Here is a 14928-nt window from a genome sequence, read left to right as displayed (position 1 = left end):
GTGACCGGGGGGGGGTGCAGAGTATACACGGTATATACAGTGATCGGGGGGGTGCAGAGTATATACAGTGACAGGGGGGCAGAGTATACACGGTATATACAGTGACCGGGGGGGTGCAGAGTATATACAGTGACCGGGGGGCAAAGTATACACGGTATATACAGTGACCGGGGGGTGCAGAGTATACACAGTATATACAGTGACCGGGGGGGGTGCAGAGTATACACAGTATATACAGTGACCGGGGGAGGGGGGGGGGGGGGGGGGGGGGGAGTGCAGAGTATACACAGTATATACAGTGACCGGGGGGGGGGTGCAGAGTATACACAGTATATACAGTGACCGGGGGGGGGGGTGCAGAATATACACAGTATATACAGTGACCGGGGGGGTGCAGAGTATACACAGTATATACAGTGACCGGGGGGGGGGGGTGCAGAGTATACACAGTATATAGTGACGGGGCAGAGTATACACGGTATATACAGTGATCGGGGGGGGGTGCAGAGTATATACAGTGACAGGGGGGCAGAGTATACACGGTATATACAGTGACCGGGGGGGTGCAGAGTATATACAGTGACCGGGGGGCAGAGTATACACGGTATATACAGTGACCGGGGGGGTGCAGAGTATACACGGTATATACAGTGACCGGGGGGGGTGCAGAGTATACACAGTATATACAGTGACCGGGGGGGGTGCAGAGTATACACAGTATATACAGTGACCGGGGGGGGGGTGCAGAGTATACACAGTATATACAGTGACCGGGGGGGGGTGCAGAGTATACACAGTATATACAGTGACCGGGGGGGGGGGTGCAGAGTATACACAGTATATACAGTGACCGGGGGGGGGGGGGTGCAGAGTATACACAGTATATACAGTGACCGGGGGGGGGGGGTGCAGAGTATACACAGTATATACAGTGACCGGGGGGGGGTGCAGAGTATACACAGTATATACAGTGACCGGGGGGGGGGTGCAGAGTATACACAGTATATACAGTGACCGGGGGGGGGGGGGGGGTGCAGAGTATACACAGTATATACAGTGACCGGGGGGGGTGGTGCAGAGTATACAAAGTATATAGTGACAGGGGGGCAGAGTGTAAACGGTATATACAGTGACCGGGGGGGTGCAGAGTATATACAGTGACAGGGGGGCAGAGTATACACAGTATATACAGTGACCAGGGGGGGGGGGGTGCAGAGTATACACAGTATATACAGTGACCGGGGGGGGGGTGCAGAGTATACACAGTATATAGTGACAGGGGGGCAGAGTATACACGGTATATACAGTGACCGGGGGGGTGCAGAGTATATACAGTGACAGGGGGGGCAGAGTATACACGGTATATACAGTGACCGGGGGGGTGCAGAGTATATACGGTGACAGGGGGGCAGAGTATACACAGTATATACAGTGACCGGGGGGGGGGGGTGCAGAGTATACACAGTATATAGTGACAGGGGGGCAGAGTATACACGGTATATACAGTGACCGGGGGGTTGCAGAGTATATACAGTGACAGGGGGGCAGAGTATACACAGTATATACAGTGACCGGGGGGGGGGGTGCAGAGTATACACAGTATATACAGTGACCGGGGGGGGGGGTGCAGAGTATACACCGTATATACAGTGACCGGGGGGGGGGTGCAGAGTATACACAGTATATACAGTGACCAGGGGGGGGGGTGAAGAGTATACACAGTATATACAGTGACCAGGGGGGGGGTGAAGAGTATACACAGTATATACAGTGACCGGGGGGAAGGGGGGTGCAGAGTATACACAGTATATACAGTGACGGGGGGGTGCACAGAGTATACACAGTATATACAGTGACCGGGGGGGGGGGGGGGGTGCAGAGTATACACAGTATATACAGTGACCGGGGGGGGGGGGTGCAGAGTATACACAGTACATAGTGACAGGGGGGCAGAGTATACACGGTATATACAGTGACCGGGGGGGGGGGTGCAGAGTATACACAGTATATACAGTGACCGGGGGGGGGGGCAGAGTATACACAGTATATACAGTGACCGGGGGGGGGGGGATGTGCAGAGTATACACAGTATATACAGTGACCGGGGGGGGTGCAGAGTATACACAGTATATACAGTGACCAGGGGGGGGTGCAGAGTATACACAGTATATAGTGACAGGGGGGCAGAGTATACACGGTATATACAGTGACCGGGGGGGGGTGCAGAGTATACACAGTATATAGTGACAGGGGGGCAGAGTATACACGGTATATACAGTGACCGGGGGGGGGGTGCAGAGTATACACAGTATATACAGTGACCGGGGGGGGGGAGGGGGGGGTGCAGAGTATACACAGTATATAGTGACAGGGGGGCAGAGTATACACGGTATATACAGTGACCAGGGGGGGGTGCAGAGTATACACAGTATATAGTGACAGGGGGGCAGAGTATACACGGTATATACAGTGACCGGGGGGGGGGTGCAGAGTATACACAGTATATACAGTGACCGGGGGGGGGTGCAGAGTATACACAGTATATAGTGACAGGGGGGCAGAGTATACACGGTATATACAGTGACCAGGGGGGGGTGCAGAGTATACACAGTATATAGTGACAGGGGGGCAGAGTATACACGGTATATACAGTGACCGGGGGGGGGGTGCAGAGTATACACAGTATATACAGTGACCGGGGGGGGGTGCAGAGTATACACAGTATATAGTGACAGGGGGGCAGAGTATACACGGTATATACAGTGACCAGGGGGGGGGGGGGGTGCAGAGTATACACAGTATATACAGTGACCGGGGGGGGGGGGGGGGGGGTGCAGAGTATACACAGTATATAGTGACAGGGGGGCAGAGTGTACACGGTATATACAGTGACCGGGGGGGGGGGGGTGCAGAGTATATATACACTAACACTACTGTCACACACTCTGTACACACAGGGGCTCCGCACCCCGCGCCGCCGGTTCCGCACTACTACTACACGGGGTTACAGCCCCGCACACTGCACGCTGGGAGTTGTAGTCCTGAGAGGTGCTATATGACATGTACGGTCCTCCGCCCCCACCTTGGCCGTGCAGCTGTCCGGGGCACTGTCCCTCTTCTCTGCCGCTTCCTCGCCCGGCTGCCGCTCCGCCGCCCCGTTATCACCGGTCATATCTCCCGGCACACCGCGTGTCCCCGACCTCTGCACTGACATCTACCGGCCGCTCAACGTAGAGCACGCCCACAGCAACAACCACGCCTTCTCCCCGCTGTGACCCCGCCTATTTATAGACATGGATGGCGGGAGAGCGCGCAGGGTCACAGCGTGACGTCACCGGCCCCAGCTGTCTGCCCCGCAGAGCTACGGAGGAATGTGTGTGTGTGCACGGATGGAGGATGGAGGACGGGCAGGATGGATGGATGGAGGACGGGCTGGATGGATGGATGGAGGACGGGCAGGATGGATGGATGGAGGACGGGCAGGATGGATGGATGGAGGACGGGCAGGATGGATGGAGGACGGGCAGGATGGATGGATGATGGAGGACGGGCAGGATGGATGGAGGACGGGCAGGATGGATGGATGGAGGACGGGCAGGATGGATGGAGGACGGGCAGGATGGATGGAGGACGGGCAGGATGGATGGATGGAGGACGGGCAGGATGGATGGATGGAGGATGGGCAGGATGGATGGAGGACGGGCAGGATGGATGGAGGACGGGCTGGATGGATGGATGGAGGACGGGCAGGATGGATGGAGGACGGGCAGGATGGATGGAGGACGGGCTGGATGGATGGATGGAGGACGGGCAGCATGGATGGATGGAGGACGGGCAGGATGGATGGATGGAGGACGGGCAGGATGGATGGATGGAGGGCAGGATGGATGGAGGACGGGCAGGATGGATGGAGGATGGGCAGGATGGATGGATGGAGGACGGGCAGGATGGATGGATGGAGGACGGGCAGGATGGATGGAGGACGGGCTGGATGGATGGAGGACGGGCAGGATGGATGGAGGACGGGCAGGATGGATGGATGGAGGACGGGCAGGATGGATGGATGGAGGACGGGCAGGATGGATGGATGGAGGATGGGCAGGATGGATGGAGGACGGGCAGGATGGATGGAGGACGGGCTGGATGGATGGATGGAGGACGGGCAGGATGGATGGATGGAGGACGGGCAGGATGGATGGATGGAGGGCAGGATGGATGGAGGACGGGCAGGATGGATGGAGGACGGGCAGGATGGATGGATGGAGGACGGGCAGGATGGATGGATGGAGGACGGGCAGGATGGATGGAGGACGGGCTGGATGGATGGAGGACGGGCAGGATGGATGGAGGACGGGCAGGATGGATGGATGGAGGACGGGCAGGATGGATGGATGGAGGACGGGCAGGATGGATGGATGGAGGACGGGCAGGATGGATGGAGGACGGGCAGGATGGATGGAGGACGGGCAGGATGGATGGAGGACGGGCAGGATGGATGGAGGACGGGCAGGATGGATGGAGGACGGGCAGGATGGATGGATGGAGGACGGGCAGGATGGATGGATGGAGGACGGGCAGGATGGATGGAGGACGGGCAGGATGGATGGATGGAGGACGGGCAGGATGGATGGATGGAGGACGGGCAGGATGGATGGAGGACGGGCAGGATGGATGGATGGAGGACGGGCAGGATGGATGGAGGACGGGCAGGATGGATGGATGGAGGACGGGCAGGATGGATGGATGGAGGACGGGCAGGATGGATGGAGGACGGGCAGGATGGATGGATGGAGGACGGGCTGGATGGATGGATGGAGGACGGGCAGGATGGATGGAGGACGGGCAGGATGGATGGATGGAGGATGGGCAGGATGGATGGAGGACGGGCAGGATGGATGGAGGACGGGCAGGATGGATGGAGGACGGGCAGGATGGATGGAGGACGGGCAGGATGGATGAATGGACGGGCAGGATGGATGGATGGAGGACGGGCAGGATGGATGGATGGAGGACGGGCAGGATGGATGGAGGACGGGCTGGATGGATGGATGGAGGACGGGCAGGATGGATGGATGGAGGACGGGCAGGATGGATGGAGGACGGGCAGGATGGATGGATGGAGGACGGGCAGGATGGATGGATGGAGGACGGGCAGGATGGATGGAGGACGGGCAGGATGGATGGAGGACGGGCTGGATGGATGGAGGACGGGCAGGATGGATGGAGGACGGGCAGGATGGATGGATGGAGGACGGGCAGGATGGATGGAGGACGGGCTGGATGGATGGATGGAGGACGGGCAGGATGGATGGATGGAGGACGGGCAGGATGGATGGAGGACGGGCAGGATGGATGGAGGACGGGCAGGATGGATGGAGGACGGGCAGGATGGATGGATGGAGGACGGGCAGGATGGATGGATGGAGGACGGGCAGGATGGATGGAGGACGGGCAGGATGGATGGATGGAGGACGGGCAGGATGGATGGAGGACGGGCAGGATGGATGGATGGAGGACGGGCTGGATGGATGGATGGAGGACGGGCTGGATGGATGGATGGAGGACGGGCAGGATGGATGGAGGACGGGCAGGATGGATGGATGGAGGATGGGCAGGATGGATGGAGGACGGGCAGGATGGATGGATGGAGGACGGGCAGGATGGATGGAGGACGGGCAGGATGGATGGAGGACGGGCAGGATGGATGGATGGAGGACGGGCAGGATGGATGGAGGACGGGCAGGATGGATGGAGGACGGGCAGGATGGATGAATGGACGGGCAGGATGGATGGAGGACGGGCAGGATGGATGGAGGACGGGCAGGATGGATGGAGGACGGGCAGGATGGATGGAGGACAGGCAGGATGGAGGATGGATGGAGGACGGGCAGGATGGATGGAGGACGGGCAGGATGGATGGAGGACGGGCAGGATGGAGGATGGATGGAGGACGGGCAGGATGAATGTAGGACTGGCAGGATGGATGGATAGATAGATCGGCAGAATGGATGGATGGAGGACGGGCAGAATAGATGGATGGTGGACGGGCAGGATGGATGGATGGAGGAAAGGCAGGATGGATGGATGGAGGACGGGCAGGATGGATGGATGGAGGACGGGCAGGATGGATGGATGTAGGATAGGCAGGATGGATGGATGGAGGACGGGCAGGATGGATGGAGGACGGGCAGGATGGATGGATGGAGGACGGGCAGGATGGATGGAGGACGGGCAGGATGGATGGATGGAGGACGGACAGGATGGATGGAGGACGGGCAGGATGGATGGAGGACGGGCAGGATGGATGGATGGAGGACGGGCAGGATGGATGGATGGAGGACGGGCAGGATGGATGGATGGAGGACGGGCAGGATGGATGGATGGAGGACGAGCAGGATGGATGGATGGACGGGCAGGATGGATGGATGGACGGGCAGGATGGATGGAGGATGGGCAGGATGGATGGAGGACGGGCAGGATGGATGGAAGATGGGCAGGATGGATGGAGGACGGGCAGGATGGATGGATTGAGGACGGGCAGGATGGATGGAGGACGGGCAGGATAGATGGAGGATGGGCAGGATGGATGGATGGACGGGCAGGATGGATGGAGGACGGGCAGGATGGATGGATGGAGGACGAGCAGGATGGAGGGAGGATGGGCAGGATGGATGGAGGACGGGCAGGATGGATGGAGGACTGGCAGGATGGATGGATGGAGGATGGGCAGGATGGATGGAGGACGGGCAGGATGGATGGAGGACTGGCAGGATTGATGGATAGATAGATGGGCAGAATGGATGGAGGATGGGCATGATGGATGGAGGACGGGCAGGATGGATGGATTGAGGACGAGCAGGATGGATGGATTGAGGACGGGCAGGATGGATGGATGGAGGATGGGCAGGATGGATGGAGGATGGGCAGGATGGATGGAGGACGGCAGGATGGATGGATGGAGGATGGGCAGGATGGATGGAGGACGAGCCAGATAGATGGAAGATGGATGGATGGAGGACGGGCAGGATCGATGGAGGACGGGCAGGATGGATGGATGGAGGATGGGCAGGATGGATGGATAGATAGATGGGCAGAATGGATGGAGGACTGGCAGGATGGATGGATGGAGGACGGGCAGGATGGATGGATAGATAGATGGGCAGAATGGATGGAGGACGGGCAGGATGGATGGATGGAGAATGGGCAGGATCGATGGAGGACGGGCAGGATGGATGGATGGAGGATGGGCAGGATGGATGGATGGAGGACGGGCAGGATGGATAGATAGATGGGCAGAATGGATGGAGGACGGGCAGGATGGATGGATGGGCAGGATGGATGGATGGAGGACGAGCAGGATGGATGGATGGACGGGCAGGATGGATGGATGGACGGGCAGGATGGATGGAGGATGGGCAGGATGGATGGAGGACGGGCAGGATGGATGGAAGGAGGACGGGCAGGATGGATGGATGGAGGACGAGCAGGATGGATGGATGGACGGGCAGGATGGATGGATGGACGGGCAGGATGGATGGAGGATGGGCAGGATGGATGGAGGACGGGCAGGATGGATGGAAGACGGGCAGGATGGATGGATGGACGGGCAGGATGGAGGACGGGCTGGATGGAGGATGAGCAGGATGGATGGAGGGAGGATGGGCAGGATGGATGGAGGACCTGGCAGGATGGATGGAGGACTGGCTGGATGGAGGATGGGCAGGATGGATGGAGGACGGGCAGGATGGATGGAGGACTGGCAGGATGGATAGATAGATGGGCAGAATGGATGGAAGATGGGCAGGATGGATGGAGGACGGGCAGGATGGATGGATTGAGGACGGGCAGGATGGATGGAGGACGGGCAGGATAGATGGAGGATGGGCAGGATGGATGGATGGACGGGCAGGATGGATGGAGGACGGGCAGGATGGATGGATGGAGGACGAGCAGGATGGAGGGAGGATGGGCAGGATGGATGGAGGACGGGCAGGATGGATGGAGGACTGGCAGGATGGATGGATGGAGGATGGGCAGGATGGATGGAGGACGGGCAGGATGGATGGAGGACTGGCAGGATTGATGGATAGATAGATGGGCAGAATGGATGGAGGATGGGCATGATGGATGGAGGACGGGCAGGATGGATGGATTGAGGACGAGCAGGATGGATGGATTGAGGACGGGCAGGATGGATGGATGGAGGATGGGCAGGATGGATGGAGGATGGGCAGGATGGATGGAGGACGGCAGGATGGATGGATGGAGGATGGGCAGGATGGATGGAGGACGAGCCAGATAGATGGAAGATGGATGGATGGAGGACGGGCAGGATCGATGGAGGACGGGCAGGATGGATGGATGGAGGATGGGCAGGATGGATGGATAGATAGATGGGCAGAATGGATGGAGGACTGGCAGGATGGATGGATGGAGGACGGGCAGGATGGATGGATAGATAGATGGGCAGAATGGATGGAGGACGGGCAGGATGGATGGATGGAGAATGGGCAGGATCGATGGAGGACGGGCAGGATGGATGGATGGAGGACGGGCAGGATGGATAGATAGATGGGCAGAATGGATGGAGGACGGGCAGGATGGATGGATGGGCAGGATGGATGGATGGAGGACGGGCAGAATGGATGGATAGATAGATGGGCAGAATGGATGGATGATGGGCAGAATGGATGGATGACGGGCAGGATGGATGGATGGAGGACTGGCAGGATGGATGGATAGATAGATGGGCAGAATGGATGGAGGACGGGCAGGATGGATGGATGGGCAGGATGGATGGATGGAGGACGGGCTGGATGGATGGATGGAGGACGGGCAGGATGGATGGAGGACGGCTGGATGGAGGACGGGCAGGATGGATGGAGGACGGCAGGATGGATGGATGGAGGACGGGCTGGATGTATGGACGGGTGGGATGGATGGATGGGCAGGACGCATGGATGGACGGGCAGGATGGATAGACGGGTGGGATGGATAGGCGGGTGGGGTGGATGGACGGGCGGATGGATGTGAGCGGCTCTGATGAGAGTTGTTGTCACTGCCCAGCACCAGTGAGTAGCGGTCACTTTACTGCTGTTCACAGAAGTCAGAGACATCGGGGAACCTGGGCTGCATTGGAGGAGCTTTGTGGGAACATTTTTGATAAATTGGTGAGCGAGGGACAGTGTGGGGGAGTCTTTATTCAAATAAAGTATTTTTTTCTGTGTTTTTTGGGGGATACTGGGTTAGTAATGGGGGTGTCTGATAGACGCCTCTCCATTACTAACTTGTGGGCCTAATGCCAGATGACATCAACCCCAAAAAATATTACCCTGAATGCCACCGCACCCGGGCAATCGGGAAGACCCAAGGCTAAGTGCCAAAATTGGCGCATCTAATGAATGCGCCACTTCTGGGGGGGCTGCGGGCTGGTATTCTTAGGCTGGGAAGGGCCCTATAACCAGGGACCCATTGCCCCCTGGTGTATAACATCCGGCCATAATTCCCCTGGTGTATAACATCCGGCCCCATTTCCCCTGGTGTATAACATCCGGCCTCATTGCCCCCTGGTGTATAACATCCGGCCTCATTGCCCCCTGGTGTATAACATCTTGCCTCATTGCCCCCTGGTGTATAACATCCGGCCCTAATTCCCCTGGTGTATAACATCTGGCCTCATTGCCCCCTGGTGTATAACATCCGGCCCAATTGCCCCCTGGTGTATAACATCCAGCCCCATTGCCCCATGGTGTATAACATCCGGCCCTAATTCCCCTGGTGTATAACATCCAGCCCCATTGCCCCCTGGTGTATAACATCCGGCCCTAATTCCCCTGGTGTATAACATCTTGCCTCATTGCCCCCTGGTGTATAACATCCGGCCTCATTGCCCCCTGGTGTATAACATCCGGCCATAATTCCCCGGGTGTATAACATCCGCCCCATTTCCCCTGGTGTATAACATCCGGCCCCATTTTCCCTGGTGTATAACATCTGGCCCTTTTTCCCCTGGTGTATCACATCCGGCCTCATTGCCCCCTGGTGTATAACATCCGGCCCTATTTCCCCTGGTGTCTAAAATCCAACCCCATTGCCCCTGGTGAATAACATCCGGCCCCACTTGCCCTGGTGTATAACATCCGGCCCCATTTTCCCTGGTGTATAACATCCGGTCCCATTTCCCCTGGTGTATAACATCCGGCCTCATTGCCCCCTGGTGTATAACATCCGGCCTCATTGCCCCCTGGTGTATAACATCCGGCCCCATTGCCCCTGGTGTATAACATCCAGCCCCATTGCCCCCTGGTGTATAACATCCGGCCCCATTTCCCCTGGTGTATAACATCCGGCCCCATTTCCCCTGGTATATAACATCCGGCCTCATTGCCCCCTGGTGTATAGCATCCAGACCCATTTCCCCTGGTGTATAACATCTAGCCCCATTGCCCCCTGGTGTATAACATCCTGCCCCATTTCCCCTGGTGTATAACATCCAGCCCCTCGCTCCCTGGTGTATAACATCCTGCCCCATTGCCCCTGGTGTATAGCATCCAGCCCCTCGCCCCCTGGTGTATAACATCCAGCCCCTCACCCCCTGGTGTATAACATCCGGCCTCATTGCCCCCTGGTGTATAACATCCGGCCCCATTGCCCCTGGTGTATAACATCCAGCCCCATTGCCCCCTGGTGTATAACATCCGGCCCCATTTCCCCTGGTGTATAACATCCGGCCCCATTTCCCCTGGTATATAACATCCGGCCTCATTGCCCCCTGGTGTATAGCATCCAGACCCATTTCCCCTGGTGTATAACATCTAGCCCCATTGCCCCCTGGTGTATAACATCCTGCCCCATTTCCCCTGGTGTATAACATCCAGCCCCTCGCTCCCTGGTGTATAACATCCGGCCTCATTGCCCCTGGTGTATAACATCCTGCCCCATTGCCCCTGGTGTATAGCATCCAGCCCCTCGCCCCCTGGTGTATAACATCCAGCCCCTCACCCCCTGGTGTATAACATCCGGCCTCATTGCCCCCTGGTGTATAACATCCGGCCTCATTGCCCCCTGGTGTATAAAATCCGGCCTCATTGCCCCCTGGTGTATAACATCCGGCCTCATTGCCCCCTGGTGTATAACATCCGGCCCCATTTCCCCTGGTGTATAACATCCAGCCCCATTGCCCCCTGGTGTATAACATCCAGCCCCATTTCCCCTAGTGTATAACATCCAGCCCCATTTCCCCTGATGTATAACATCCGGCCCCATTTCCCCTGGTATATAACATCCAGCCCCATTGCCCCCTGGTGTATAACATCCTGCCCCATTTCCCCCTGGTGTATAACATCCTGCCCCATTTCCCCTGGTGTATAACATCCGGCCTCCTTGCCCCCTGGTGTATAACATCCGGCCTCATTGCCCCCTGGTGTATAGCATCCGGCCTCATTGCCCCCTGGTGTATAACATCCGGCCCCATTTCCCCTGGTGTATAACATCCGGCCCCATTGCCCCCTGGTGTATAACATCCGGCCCCATTTCCCATGGTGTATAACATCCGGCCCCAATTCCCCCTGGTGTATAACATCCAGCCCCATTGCCCCCTGGTGTATAACATCCGGCCCCATTTCCCCCTGGTGTATAACATCCGGCCCCATTGCCCCCTGGTGTATAACATCCGGCCCCATTTCCCATGGTGTATAACATCCGGCCCCATTTCCCCCTGGTGTATAACATCTGGCCCCATTTCCCCTGGTGTATAACATCCTGCCCCATTGCCCCTGGTGTATAACATCCGGCCCCATTGCCCCATGGTGTATAGAATCCAGCCCCATTGCCCCTGGTGTTTAGCATCCGGCCCCATTGCCCCTGGTGTATAACATCTTGCCCCTGGTGTATAACATCCGGCCCCATTGCCCCTGGTGTATAGAATCCAGCCCCATTGCCCCTGGTGTATAACATCCGGCCCCATTTCCCCTGGTGTATAACATCCTGCCCCATTGCCCCTGGTGTATAACATCTGGCCCCATTTCCCCTGGTGTATAACATCCGGCCTCATTGCCCCTGGTGTATAGAATCCAGCCCCATTTCCCCTGATGTATAACATCCTGCCCCATTGCCCCTGGTGTATAACATCCTGCCCCTTTGCCCCTGGTGTATAACATCCGGCCCCATTTCCCCTGGTGTATAATATCCGGACCCATCGCCCCCTGGTGTATAACATCCGGCCCCATTTCCCCTGGTGTATAACATCTGGCCCCATCGCCCCCTGGTGTATAACATCCGGCCCCATTTCCCCTGGTGTATAACATCCGGCCCCATCGCCCCCTGGTGTATAACATCTGGCCCCATCGCCCCCTGGTGTATAACATCCGGCCCTTTTTCCCCTGGTGTATAACATCCGGCCCCATCACCCCCTGGTGTATAACATCTGGCCCCATCGCCCCCTGGTGTTTAACATCTTGCCCCATTGCCCCTTGGTGTATAACATCCTGCCCCATTGCCCCTGGTGTATAACATCCGGTCCCATTTCCCCTGGTGTATAGCATCCAGCCTCATTGCCCCCTGGTGTATAACATCTGGCCCCATTTCCCCTGGTGTATAACATCTGGCCCCATTGCCCCCTGGTGTATAACATCTGACCCCATTGCCCCCTGGTGTATAACATCTGGCCCCATCGCCCCCTGGTGTATAACATCCTGCCCCATTTCCCCTGGTGTATAACATCTGGCCCCATTGCCCCCTGATGTATAACATCCTGCCCCATCGCCCCCTGGTGTATAACATCCTGCCCCATTGCCCCCTGGTGTATAACATCTGGCCCCATTGCCCCCTGGTGTATAACATCTGGCCCCATTGCCCCCTGGTGTATAACATCTGGCCCCATCGCCCCCTGGTGTATAACATCCTGCCCCATTTCCCCTGGTGTATAACATCTGGCCCCATTGCCCCCTGATGTATAACATCCTGCCCCATCGCCCCCTGGTGTATAACATCCTGCCCCATTGCCCCCTGGTGTATAACATCTGGCCCCATTGCCCCCTGGTGTATAACATCTGGCCCCATTGCCCCCTGGTGTATAACATCCTGCCCCATCGCCCCCTGGTGTATAACATCCTGCCCCATTGCCCCTGGTGTATAACATCCGGCCCCATTGCCCCTGGTGTATAACATCCGGCCCCATCGCCCCCTGGTATATAACATCCGGCCCCATTTCCCCTGGTGTATAACATCCGGCCCCATCGCCCCCTGGTGTATAACATCCTGCCCCATTGCCCCTGGTGTATAACATCCGGCCCCATCGCCCCCTGGTGTATAACATCCAGCCCCATTGCCCCCTGGTGTATAACATCCGGCCCCATCGCCCCCTGGTGTATAACATCCTGCCCCACTTCCCCGGGTGTATAACATCCGGCCTCATTGCCCCCTGGTATATAACATCCGGCCCCATTTCCCCTGGTGTATAACATCCGGCCCCATCGCCCCCTGGTGTATAACATCCTGCCCCATTGCCCCTGGTGTATAACATCCGGCCCCATCGCCCCCTGGTATATAACATCCGGCCCCATTTCCCCTGGTGTATAACATCCGGCCCCATCGCCCCCTGGTGTATAACATCCTGCCCCATTGCCCCTGGTGTATAACATCCAGCCCCATCGCCCCCTGGTGTATAACATCCAGCCCCATTGCCCCCTGGTGTATAACATCCGGCCCCATCGCCCCCCGGTGTATAACATCCGGCCCCATTGCCCCCTGGTGTATAACATCCTGCCCCACTTCCCCGGGTGTATAACATCCGGCCTCATTGCCCCCTGGTATATAACATCCGGCCCCATTTCCCCTGGTGTATAACATCCGGCCCCATCGCCCCCCGGTGTATAACATCCGGCCCCATTGCCCCCCGGTGTATAACATCCAGCCCCATTGCCCCCTGGTGTATAACATCCGGCCCCATTTCCCCTAGTGTATAACATCCTGCCCCTCGCCCCTTGGTGTCTAACATCCGGCCCCATTTCCCCTAGTGTATAACATCCTGCCCCTCGCCCCCTGGTGTATAACATCCGGCCCCATTTCCCCTAGTGTATAACATCCTGCCCCTCGCCCCCTGGTGTCTAACATCCGGCCCCATTTCCCCTAGTGTATAACATCCTGCCCCTCGCCCCCTGGTGTATAACATCCTGCCCCAGTGCCCCCCGGTGCATAACATCCGGCCCCATTTTTTATGGGCCCTGATAAAATCCTAGACTCGGAGGAGGGAGTTCTTCCTTTTTGCGGTGACTTTACACTGCTGCAGCCTCCTTGGCCGTTTTGCACTTCGCTCCCATCAGCGATGGACCGCGGGTTCTTGGATTACAGCAGGAGTCTCGGAGCAGAGTCTTGTCCCCGGACGTCCTCCATTCATCTCGCGTGTAATGAGTCTTCACACACAATCTTCGGCTCATGGCTCTTTTTTCTCGGAGTGAATCTGTCCCCAGCAGCTGCGCCTTCCTCCAGAGATATCGGAATATGATATTAGGTTGTTGGGGGCTTGTGGTGCAGTTTTCTCGGACATTTTTTTTCCATCTTCTCACTCTGTGATCGCACTCGCCCGATTCTCCAGGATGGGTCACCCCAGTGTAAAGGTGTATCAGTCATGCCATGTATCCGCTCAGTAAACCCTCCTCCAAGTCATCCGTGGTGTGAACAGACTACAGAACATTACAAAAGCCAAATATTCTTCTAAATTTCCATTATACATTTGGTTTACTTTTCCAAATGTTAAATTGTCGGAGGGTAAAAGTGTGTAAAGAGAGAGGGGATGAATGGGGTCGTCTACTGTAACGCTTCCACTGATAAAGAATCCATCCCTCCATGGCCCTGATCTCTTCCACCTACATTTTCCACCCAAGGACCATGTTACAGGGAATATTTATCAGCATCACACGTAGATTTGGG

General features: G+C 57.3%; 1 protein-coding gene across 2 annotated transcripts in view; it reads right to left on the bottom strand.

Annotated features, from left to right (window-relative positions):
* USP28 (ubiquitin specific peptidase 28) overlaps positions 1–3214 on the bottom strand; it is a 49008-nt gene extending 45794 nt beyond the window's left edge. For both annotated transcript variants that reach the window (XM_069742271.1, XM_069742272.1), the window contains exon 1: positions 3083–3214. In XM_069742271.1, the coding sequence (XP_069598372.1) occupies positions 3083–3214 (132 nt within the window). The remainder of the gene's footprint in view (positions 1–3082) is intronic.
* Positions 3215–14928: the final 11714 nt, after the last annotated feature.

Source organism: Ranitomeya imitator, chromosome 10, assembly GCF_032444005.1.
Source record: "Ranitomeya imitator isolate aRanImi1 chromosome 10, aRanImi1.pri, whole genome shotgun sequence".
Classification (NCBI taxonomy): domain Eukaryota; kingdom Metazoa; phylum Chordata; class Amphibia; order Anura; family Dendrobatidae; genus Ranitomeya; species Ranitomeya imitator.
Note: the sequence above shows the minus strand (reverse complement) of the source record. Positions and strands in the feature narration are given on the sequence as shown.